Below are 12,309 nucleotides of genomic sequence, written 5' to 3'. Positions count from 1 at the left end.
ACTTTGAGAATGACGCCTCCAGCGATGCTTTGAATTTTACACACTCACACGACAACTGGCGTAAAGGTAAGAAACTCCATTAAAATGATTTCATACGATTTTGATTGATTGAATTTGTTGAATATGAATTTAATTACATGAATCGACTTTCTTAAAGCTTGACAGTTAGTTTCTAACAGGTCCGTGTATCATCCGTTCATTTGATTATTCCTTTTATTACGGAAAACGAAACATCAGAAAAACGATGAATATTTCGTTTTTCTGTTTATTCTGTAGGCAGAAAAAACGGAAACTCATCTGTTATTCAGCTTATTAACTTAAAACGAAATATTAAAACAAACACAAAACCAAAACGAAATAATGAGTCAAAAAATGGTCCGTGTACGGTCCGTGAACATTTTGTTTATTTGTTTTCCATTTTCAAACGGAATAAAGGAAATGGAGAAAACGGCCGTTTTTCCGTTTTTCTTTTGCTCACGAGAAAACGAAAAAACGAGATTTTGGCTGGATTTTCGTTTTTTGGTTTAGGGTAGGAAAACGGATAAACGACTTTAAAATTCATTTTACACATGTAGGCGGTGCTGAAACGCCCACTTTCCTCTAATTGGTCAACCAAATCTGCGCTCGTGACGTCACCCTCAAAATAAAAGCCTTACACGCAGGCTTTTAATTATTATTATTTAATTATATATTAACTAAGTTTACATATTCTATCATTTGAACCACACACAGTTAGCAGGCTTACATTCATTCCTTATGTATAAATAAATAAAAACGTAAATCAGCAGTATTCTTAGACATTTGTCGTTAAAATAAGGTCATAGTTCACTGCCAAGCTTCTTGCTGCTGTGCACCTGATGCAGAGCAAAGAAAGCCATTTCCGAGCAGCACCTGGTTTACATGATTGTTTCAGAGCTATTGTAGGCCTAAATAATAGCCTACTCTGTATAAAATAATAATTTATTATTATTATTATTATTATTATTATTAGGCCTATTATTATTAGTATTGTTATTATTATTATTTACTTAGTTATTCAATGGTTGTAAGAACACATTGGACCCTGCATGGGGCTATAATAAATGGTACCATTTGTTTCTATTGGATTTTCTCCTATTTTAATTTAATATATGCCTTTAGCCTATTGTAAATATTTATTTGATAATTAATACTTTTTTATTGCAACGTCAAAGTAGGCCTGTCTTATTATTATTATTTGTTATTATTATTTTGTCATTATTGTTGTTATTATTATTGTAGCAGGGACATAGCCACAGGTGTGGCAGAGTGTGCTGGTGCCACCCAAAGTGGCATCTTGCACCTGAAAATAGATGCCTTCGCGCTCAAGCGCGCGCAAAAAACTTGCACAGGCAAAAGTAATGATGAATGTGTTGAAGGAAAAAAAAACATTCTAATTATTTGTTAATAAAATAGTGCAACATTATTCTCAGTCAGTGTAGGCTGAAAAAATTAGGATCGCCAGCATTTCAAGGGTGGTTTTATTTTTAGTTTATTGCTGTGACGCGCTATATTTCACTAAGGCTGCATGAGACTGAAAGCGCATCTTGCTTATTTTCTCTATTTTACATACAGAACATATCATACAGTCCAGGTTCTACCGATCTAGTGAGTGTGGGGCATTGCTTTACAGTGGTAAAGTGGATTATTTCTTGGCAAATTCATAATGATTCACTTTGTTTAGTAATAAATTTCATAGTTATAAAATAACTACATTTCAAGAATATGTTAACACTTCCAACTATTTAAGATTATTTATTACATCAAAAGTAATTTCAAAGTAACATTAAATGTACGTATAAACTGCTTAATTTGTGTGTGTAAACACCTAAGATGCAAAAAGCTTATTTAGACCAGAATAGGCCTACTAAATGCAACGGTCAATGTATGTAAACTTATGACCTAAAATGTCTTAAATGACTAAATTTAAGTCTTTTTAAGTTTTTAAATAATTTAAGTTTAACATAAATGATTTAAACTTTAAACTTCAAATTAACAGAGTATGGCAAATAAATTGTTTATTAAATGGAGGTCAGGTGTCTATCTTAATTATAATTATTAAATATTATGACACTATAATTCAGTGGTGTATTGGGGAGTACGCACCTTTTAATTAATTAATTTTAAATAAGTAGTTTATCCTAAATAAAATGCAATGGGATCGGTGTGCAATGAATAGTTTGAAAACCCCTGGTTCAGACTAGACGAGCTAGCTGTCTGTGCGCTGCGCTAATAACTTGGCATTTGCTATTTTCGGTGCTGCCAGATGCATTTATAGTGCATAAAAAATAAAAAAGGTAATTCGGTAAAGCGCGCGATGCGCGCAGAAATAAGCGCACTATATGCATATGTCGAATTAAGTTCTCTTTTTCTTTAATCAAGACTTTTCCATTAGAGGAATTACAGTTAATAATAGCTTAGTCCTTATAAACGATCAGTTTATAAAATACACAATTTACGGATCAAGCCTAATAAGAATAAGAAGAATATGCAACGTATTATGATCCTTGAATGATCAGAGCGCATTTATATAAACTATAAATTTTATATAATCCATAAATATTAAAAAACATTATACATTTAAAGTAATGGAACATTATATGTTATAAAATCTAAACTATTATTTAGGCTACAGGCTAAATAAAGGCGCCTTTTTGGGGCTGTTCAGCGCGTGCGTCAAAGAAAAGACATGACACAATCTCTATAAAAACTTGTTGTTTATTTACAATATCTAAAGGGATATAAAACATCTAACATGCATCTCCATTCTCAACGAGTTTCTGTGTTCTGCATCCTTCACAGACCGAGGTCTCATTCCGAGGTAATCTGTAAATATTCTCATTTGGTTTTGGCACATTCTTGATTAAAGGTGAAACTGACCGGCGCAATGGATGATTTGTCATCTGTGACAGTTATAATACAGGTTATGGAACTATTTCACTTTAATTTCATATTATTATTTTATTAAACAAACAAACCAGTTTTTGTTTTGGCTCTGCATGCAGCGTATTGGATCTTTGAAGCATTGCACTTCAAATGTTATTCCTTTTTTTTTTATTGCATTTTTTATATTTTTAATTATACAACACAAAATTGGTTCTAAGCAGATACATTTTCCTATAGGCTATAATGAAGTGTATATTTTTGTTCACACAGGTCCTATACAAAACTGTGTGGATGGATGATTTGTTTCTCCGTTGTTTAGCTTGCGTCAAACTGGATGGACAAATTACAAACATATTGAATACAAAGGCTGGTTATTTTATGCAATGAGGGACAATAGGCCTATTACAAATTAAAGAAAATTATTTGCATATTAAAACGAAAATATATAATACAACAACAGATCCTACCTCGTAAGAAATGACTTTAGATAATGTAAATAAGCATCAAGTTTTTTTTTTGAGATTGTGTGTCTAATTCAGTAGTGTGGTGCGTTCGCGTGGAATGAACCGCCAACTTATTTTAGCAAGTTTTTATGCAGCGGATGCCCTTCCAGCCACAACCCATCTCTGGGAAACATCCACACATACACACACTTATACAGTACGGACAATTTAGCCTACCCAATTCACCTGTACCGCATGTCTTTGGACTGTGGGGGAAACCGGAGCACCTGGAGGAAACCCACGCGAACGCACTACACTACTGAATTATCATTTCTTACAAGGTAGGATCTGTTGTTGTATTATATATTTTCGTTTTAATATGCAAATAATTTTCTTTAATTTGTAATTTGTAATATTGTCCCTCATTGCATAAAATAACCAGCCTTTGTATTCAATATGTTTGTAAATTGTCCATCCAGTTTGACGCAAGCTAAACAACATTTTGGCCTGTTTTGCTTATTAAATGAGTGATTTTCACGGAGAAACAAATCATCCATCCACACAGTTTTGTATTGGACCTGTGTGAACAAAAATATACACTTCATCATAGCCTATAGGAAAATGTATCTGTTTAGAACCAATTTTGTGTTGTATAATTAAAAATATTAAAAATACAATAATAAAAAAGGAATAACATTTGAGGTGCAATGCTTCAAAGATTGCGTTGCGCCGGTCAGTTTCACCTTTAATCAAGAATGTGCCAGAACCAAATGAGAATATTTACAGATTACCTCGGAATGAGATCTCGGTCTGTGAAGAATGCAGAACACAGAAACTCGTTGAGAATGGAGATGCATGTTAGATGTTTTATATCCCTTTAGATATTGTAAATAAACAACTAGTTTTTATAGAGATTGTGTCATGTCTTTTCTTTGACGCACGCGCTGAACAGCCTGTAGCCTAAATAATAGTTTAGATTTTATAACATATAATGTTCCATTACTTTAAATGTATAATGTTTTTTAATATTTATGGATTATATAAAATATATAGTTTATATAAATGCGCTCTGATCATTCAAGGATCATAATGCGTTGCATATTCTTCTTATTCTTCATTAGGCTTGATCCGTAAATTGTGTATTTTATAAACTGATCGTTTATAAGGACTAAGCTATTAATAACTGTAATTCCTCGAATGGAAAAGTCTTGATTAAAGAAAAAGAGAACTTAATTCGACATATGCATATAGTGCGCTTATTTCTGCGCGCATCGCGCGCTTTACCGAATTACCTTTTTTATTTTTTATGCACTATAAATGCATCTGGCAGCACCGAAAAGTGCAAATGCCAAGTTATTAGCGCAGCGCACAGACAGCTAGCTCGTCTAGTCTGAACCAGGGGTTTTCAAACTATTCATTGCACACCGATCCCATTGCATTTTATTTAGGATAAACTACTTATTTAAAATTAATTAATTAAAAGGTGCGTACTCCCCAATACACCACTGAATTATAGTGTCATAATATTTAATAATTATAATTAAGATAGACACCTGACCTCCATTTAATAAACAATTTATTTGCCATACTCTGTTAATTTTAAGTTTAAAGTTTAAATCATTTATGTTAAACTCAAATTATTTAAAAACTTAAAAAGACTTAAATTTAGTCATTTAAGACATTTTAGGTCATAAGTTTACATACATTGACCGTTGCATTTAGTAGGCCTATTCTGGTCTAAATAAGCTTTTTGCATCTTAGGTGTTTACACACACAAATTAAGCAGTTTATACGTACATTTAATGTTACTTTGAAATTACTTTTGATGCAATAAATAATCCTAAATAGTTGAAAGTGTTAACATATTCTTGAAATGTAGTTATTTTATAACTATGAAATTTATTACTAAACAAAGTGAATCATTATGAATTTGCCAAGAAATAATCCACTTTACCACTGTAAAGCAATGCCCCACACTCACTAGAACGGTAGAACCTGGACTGTATGATATGTTCTGTATGTAAAATAGAGAAAATAAGCAAGATGCGCAGTCTCATGCAGCCTTAGTGAAATATAGCGCGTCACAGCAATAAACTAAAAATAAAATCACCCTTGAAATGCTGGCGATCTTAATTTTTTCAGCCTACACTGACTGAGAATAATGTTGCACTATTTAATTAACAAATAATTAGAATGTTTTTTTTTCCTTCAACACATTCATCATTACTTTTGCCTGTGCAAGTTTTTTTGCGCGTGCTTGAGTGCGAAGGCATCTATTTTCAGGTGCAAGATGCCACTTTGGATGGCACCAGCACACTCTGCCACACCTGTGGCTATGTCCCTGCTACAATAATAATAACAACAACAACGACAAAATAATAACAAAAAATAATAATAATAAGACAGGCCTACTTTGACGTTGCAATAAAAAAGTATTAATTATCAAATAAATATTTACAATAGGCTAAAGGCATATATTAAATTAAAATAGGAGAAAATCCAATAGAAACAAATGGTACCATTTATTATAGCCCCATGCAGGGTCCAATGTGTTCTTACAACCATTGAATAACTAAGTAAATAATAATAATAACAATACTAATAATAATAGGCCTAATAATAATAATAATAATAATAATAATAATAATAATAATAATAATAATAATAGTAATGATAATAATAATAATAATAATAATAAATTATTATTTTATACAGAGTAGGCTATTATTTAGGCCTACAATAGCTCTGAAACAATCATGCAAACCAGGTGCTGCTCGGAAATGGCTTTCTTTGCTCTGCATCAGGTGCACAGCAGCAAGAAGCTTGGCAGTGAACTATGACCTTATTTTAATGACAAATGTCTAAGAATACTGCTGATTTACGTTTTTATTTAATTTATACATACGCAATGAATGTAAGCCTGCTAACTGTGTGTGGTTCAAATGATAGAATATGTAAACTTTGTTAATATATATAATTAAATAATAATAATTAAAAGCCTGCGTGTAAGGCTTTTATTTTGAGGGTGACGTCACGAGCGCAGATTTGGTTGACCAATTAGAGGAAAGTGGGCGTTTCAGCACCGCCTACATGTGTAAAATGAATTTTAAAGTCGTTTATCCGTTTTCCTACCCTAAACCAAAAAACGAAAATCCAGCCAAAATCTCGTTTTTTCGTTTTCTCGTGAGCAAAAGAAAAACGGAAAAACGGCCGTTTTCTCCATTTCCTTTATTCCGTTTGAAAATGGAAAACAAATAAACAAAATGTTCACGGACCGTACACGGACCATTTTTTGACTCATTATTTCGTTTTGGTTTTGTGTTTGTTTTAATATTTCGTTTTAAGTTAATAAGCTGAATAACAGGTGAGTTTCCGTTTTTTCTGCCTACAGAATAAACAGAAAAACGAAATATTCATCGTTTTTCTGATGTTTCGTTTTCCGTAATAAAAGGAATAATCAAATGAACGGATGATACACGGACCCTAACAGTTTCTGAAGTAAAAGTGTCATTTTGAGAAGAGCAAGTTCTGTTGAAGTGAATTGGGGAAAGTGGCGTTTTATGACAGAAACAAATGACCAACACCTTAATGTATTTAAAGGAAAACGAATGAAGTAAATATAAGATAATATTACCTGTATTATTTTGAAATATGACATTTTAAAGGATTTTATGTTTATTAACCCTATATAATATTATAAGCATTGTGTTACGTTAGGTACTACGTTAACCAAACATGTTCATTAACCCAACATATGCTACTCGGAGGTTCTGGTAAATCAGTGAACAATTTATGTCAAAATTTACTACATGATGAAGTTACTCACAAGTTATTTCTCAACAGCCCTCCTGTTAACGGGGGTTTCTGAAATGTACTGTGAAAAAATCTATAATCTAACATACTGGCTTATTGTAGTTAATTTAGTTTACATATAATGTTTGGCTTTATCATAATAAAATTAGATTTGCAAGATTGTTTACTAAAGGAAAAAGGTTCCTCAGAGTTTCTTTTGCTCGTAATAATAGGAGAACCAAATTTAGTGCTGTATAACCTATAAAGAGCCTGTAATGGTTCCCAAGTGGTTATATATCTATAGTATATATCTATAGTATATTATATATCTATTTTTGCTATGTAACACATAAAGCATTTAGCACCACTTAATTCTTATGAGATGTTTTCTTTTTGTCTGAAGATTAAGTATTATTTAGCTGGAAAATGAATGTTGACCTTATTGTTTTCTGGAATGAGTGAGATCTGTTTTAATGAACTATTTATGCCAATGAAATACTGTTCCTATCAGATTTTTGTGTGATTTTCATGTTCTGTTATAAATTTAATTCAGGTTGAAATTATTTTTACACCTACCTTTTGTTTGCCTTTAGCACATACTTATAATATTTGTAATGTAAAAAAGTTTGAAAAAAAGAAGTTGTTTTGAATATCTTTGAATTAATATTTGAATTTTGGTGAATTTGAGAAATTAATTAATGTCATTTTTGGGCTGTGGAAGGAAATAATTCAATTTAGGTTACACTAAAATAACTTATTTTATTGTAGCATAATTGCTTTTTTGTTGGTTTAACCACACAGCTGTCTAAAACAATCATTGTACAAAAAGAACCCACTGCTTTTTAAAAATATAAACTGCATCCTTCTGAAACCCCATCAAGTGCAGTTTAAAAAAGAAACACTTCCTGTCTGCCTGTCTGAATGTTTCCGTCAGTGGAACAGGGTCAACCTAACATCTAAAAATGATGTTTTCTTCACATGCTGCTTTAAAAAGCTGACGGTTGCACCTCTAATAAGGCATATTTATTAGTGGTTTGTGAGAAAGTGAGAATGTGTCTTTACCCATGGATAAATCGTCTCTCACCCAGTTTTTGTCTCTGTGCTGGTTTGTGCTGATTGACATTTACGAAGAGGAAGAGTGAAATACTGTGGTTTAGTTTTTTGCCTGTCTGACACATGCTGTTGCAAACTTCCACCTTTCAATGCTTGACTCATTATCAGATGTCTACTGTGAAGTATGTTCTCATGAATGAGGGATTTACAGGATGGTGGAAGCACAGTGATGTTTTTAAAAAACAATTTTGCCTTATTTCTCTTTTTTTTACATGTGCCTGTCATATGGTGTAGAACATCAGATAGTGTTAAAATACTGTTTTAAGGCACAATAAGATTTGTTTTCTGATCCCAAAGAAACATTCAGGATATTTTTACAAAGAAAATGGTTAAAAATATTAATTTAAAAATGTAAATATCAAAATCTGAAACGCTTAAAGAGAAAATTTACAATTCGGTCATAATTTACTTACTCCTCATTTTCCAAAAGCCTTTGAAAACAGTAGAAGATATTTTGAAACCTTTTGGAAACCGGCAGCCTTTGACTTGTGTAGTATTTGTTTATTGTGTTAGTGATGTCAATTGTTACCGGTTTTTTAACATTTTAAAACATCTTCTTTTTATTACCAAAGAAAAGGTTTGGGACCACTTGAGGGCGAGTAAATGGTGAGTAAATCAGTTTTTTGGGTGAACTATCCTTTTAATATAAAAGCTTAATCTTTTTATTCTGCTTTTAATTAATGAATGGTATTTTATGGAGTTAACTTGTTGACAAAGGTTTGGCAGTGGAACCACGCCTAACTTTGTCTCCTTAACCATTCACCTACTACTTAAAACTTATTTAAGGCAGACCAGCCCTCTAGCACTGTTCTTCTCGTTCTCTCGAACTCGTAGGGACATTATTGTAGAACCACAGATAAACCTACAGTACCTACCTGTTTACTGTTGATCCTCTTACTTCCCTTCCCCTTAATTCTGCTGTTCTCTTACCATCCCTTTCATCCCTACAATAAAATCTAGCTCAAAATGTGGCAAGGTCCATGCTGGTGAAATATTTCCTAATAGGACTGCATGATATTGGAAAAATCTGATATTGCGATGTGATTACAGTGTCACAAGATAGTTTGAATAGCTCTATTTGTCGTTTTTCTGAGGAGTCTAACAGTATTCAAGTAGAGAATTCAAAAAATGCTCTCATTTCTTGTTTTTTTTTGTCTCGTTTCTAGTCCAAAGATTTAAAAATTCCCAGAGCAAGTAAAAACAGTAGATATTAAGAAGAAAAATGTAGATATTTGGACTAGAAACAAGAAAAAATAAACAATTTTTTGCATAAATCATGTAAATTCCATATAAATACAGTGATTAAATACAGTTCTGTAGCTTCTGGTCAACTATAATTCAGTCTATAAATCTACTTTAAATCACAGAATTGGTCTAATATTGCATATCTTTGCGATGTGACTTTTGTGGCTGCGCACATTGCGATATTGATGCTGAAATGAAATATTGTGCAGTCCTTATATATCCTAATATATTTCATAAACTAGAAATAAATACATAATAAACCTAAGCCTACAGGTATAATAAAACTCTGTCTTTCTCTCCAGATGAAGGCTGTGCTGATAGCTTTGATGGTTCTCTTACACTGTTTGGGACAGAAGTATACACTAGGTAGTGCACTTATTTTTTTATTAAATTGTGCATTTTAAAAATTGGATGGTAGGTTTTTGATGCTTTTAATACAAACTAATGGTATGTTTATGTGCACTAATGTATTATGTAAACTAATAATGTTTATGTGCATTTTAGGGGAAGAACCCGTTTGCCAAAATCAGCCTTCATGTTCTGAATGTATCAGGAGTCCTGGATGTGCTTGGTGCACACAAATGGTAGGTCACATCATGTAAATGTAAATTATGCTGATACTATTTATAACAATACATCTGATATTAATTTAAAACCTTCAAATACTTTCTTCAACTCTCTATGTAGTTTTGTTTGAAGATGTCCGTATAGAACTTTCCATTGCATATTATACAAATCTCTTGGTTTGCTTCAACCTAAGTTCCGTAGTCAATGATATTGCTGTTTAAATGGGTTTATTTTAGTTCCACTTCTTATTTAAAGCAGTTTTTTCCTTCATATTCTCTTTGACATATTTTACAGAATTAATTTGTTGTTTTAAGAATTACAACAGAAAGTGGCCGAAGGTCCTTTCAATACAAAGCTCCTTTTGACTGGAATAATCTTCCTTCTTTTTAAATATAATATAAAGACATTAGCCTTTTCAGGTCTCATTTATCTTCTCTTTTGGAAACAACTTGTAAATGTTATTGTTGGTTCCAATTTAAATGTTTATTATTTATTTTTATATAAAACTGTTTGTACTTTTGATTATATGTTTTTGTTAGTTTAGCCTTTAGACAGTGGGAAGTGTTTCAGGTGAAGTGTGTTGTTTGTTTGATTCGCTTACCTCTATGTTTGTTATGATGTGTTGTACTCTGTTTGATTTATGTACTTCGTAGGGACCCCCTTGAAAATGAGACAGTTCATCTCAAGGGGCTATCTCATTTAATCAATTCAAAATTCAATTCAAAATTGAAGTGAAATGTAGAATAGTTGAACCCAATCATCAGAATTGAGAGGATGTATTTGTTCAAGTATTATATATATGTCAGTGTCTGTTAGAGAGAAGCACGCAACATCTAATATACACTATGACAACGTTTTTAGCATTGCGCTTTGCATTTTGTGCATGTTTGGGGGCACTTTTCCTGCTGTGGCAACTGTGGTTATGCTTGCTTTTTCTATGCAAACTAACCAAATATGTCAAAATACATTTGACCTTAATAGTCTTTTTGCTAAGCCGTGTAACAGCGTTAAAGCATTAGATTCAAGTGGGGTTTTGAATGTGCCACCTATTTCCTTTGTTGAAACTCATGTTGTTTATTCCTTGTATAATTTTCTGGCTCAGTTTGACCCATTTTCATTTTGAGTTGTAGGAACTACTAATTAACCTCCCAAGTTTTATGAGATTTTGTATTACTGCTCAATTAAATTTGTATAATGGGGATATTTGCAGGTCAGTTTTATGGTTAAGATACACAGATAAAAAAGTATTTTGTTATCTCTTGCTCATAGCCTCTAATTGAGTTTTCATTAACATGTATGCATTTTGGTTGGTGCTTTTATACAAATTAATAATGTGCATCGGTGGTGTACATTTTTATCAATTGATGTATATGTTAATTTAGCTGTAAATCAGAGATTGTAACATTGCTAGTGCATCGTCAATTTGACCTTTGTAAAAGCAAACTAATAAATTTGCTAGTTCACTCTAAAATGGGAAATTAGTTAATAATTAATTTTCATATTGTTCTGATTACCTGAGATCTTCGTTAATCTCAAATGAACATAATTTAGATTAAATCTGAGAGCCACCTCATACTCCATAGACAGCAAGTGTCTTGAAAAGGAACTTAAACTTTTGTCAAAAACATACAAAGTATAATCAAAGCACCAAGAATGGTTTGTGTTCCAAAAAACCTGCAAAAACAACTTTGTTTGCCTATATCTTCTCTGCTGCATCAGGTTGTCAATGTGTACATTTACCATATGTAGTGCGACACATTGGAGTTAACAGTGCAACAGGCAAGCATTGCATTGCCAATAGTCAGGGCTTGACAAACAACCGCCAACCCACTAAATGCAGGGTTGATTTCAGCTGTGACGAGTTTGACAGCCGCTTCCTCTAGCCACTTTGGCTGGTGAAAATATTTTTTAATTGTAGTTTTTTTAAAAGCATGGTTCTACAATAAGGAAAGCCCAAAATGCATGCAAATGCATTTTTTAATCGAGAAGCAGCATAACTGACAAAAATAATTATGTTCGTGAGAGCAATAGAAAACAGGTGAATACCGAATGAGAGGATTATCACTCGCGCCAACAGCTGATGTGATTTGCGAGACTGTTTAAAACACGTGTGCGTTTCTGTTTCCTTGCCATGCCTAGAAACGCAACTGATGTGATCATTTCTCTTTAAAATAGACTTGACAAAAAGTTATGCTCAAACACCCATTGTCTTGCTGCTTTCAGGAGCTCCAGATTTGTCTTTTTT

The 12,309-nt window shown here is 32.4% G+C and overlaps 1 protein-coding gene across 6 annotated transcripts in view; it reads left to right on the top strand.

The window, feature by feature from the left end:
- Window positions 1–12,309, top strand: part of itgb7 (integrin, beta 7) — a 34,931-nt gene continuing 22,622 nt past the window's right edge. For 2 of the 6 annotated variants that reach the window (XR_012408085.1, XM_021474125.3), the window contains exons 1-4: window positions 1–66; window positions 8,825–8,858; window positions 9,800–9,863; window positions 10,002–10,081. Coding sequence is in view for 3 of the 6 variants with exons in the window: in XM_021474125.3 (XP_021329800.2) it covers window positions 8,856–8,858; window positions 9,800–9,863; window positions 10,002–10,081 (147 nt within the window). In the remaining 3 variants the exon portion in view is untranslated. Of the gene's footprint in view, window positions 67–6,407; window positions 6,712–8,824; window positions 8,859–9,799; window positions 9,864–10,001; window positions 10,082–12,309 lie in introns of those variants that run through there. The other 4 variants (XR_012408087.1, XM_073954390.1, XM_073954391.1 and 1 more) reach the window with 3 other exon arrangements.

The sequence above is a fragment of the Danio rerio genome, chromosome 6 (assembly GCF_049306965.1).
Source record: "Danio rerio strain Tuebingen ecotype United States chromosome 6, GRCz12tu, whole genome shotgun sequence".
Taxonomy (NCBI): Eukaryota; Metazoa; Chordata; class Actinopteri; order Cypriniformes; family Danionidae; genus Danio; species Danio rerio.
The sequence above is the reverse complement of the archived record's forward strand: the minus strand, read 5'-3'. Positions and strand labels throughout refer to the sequence as shown.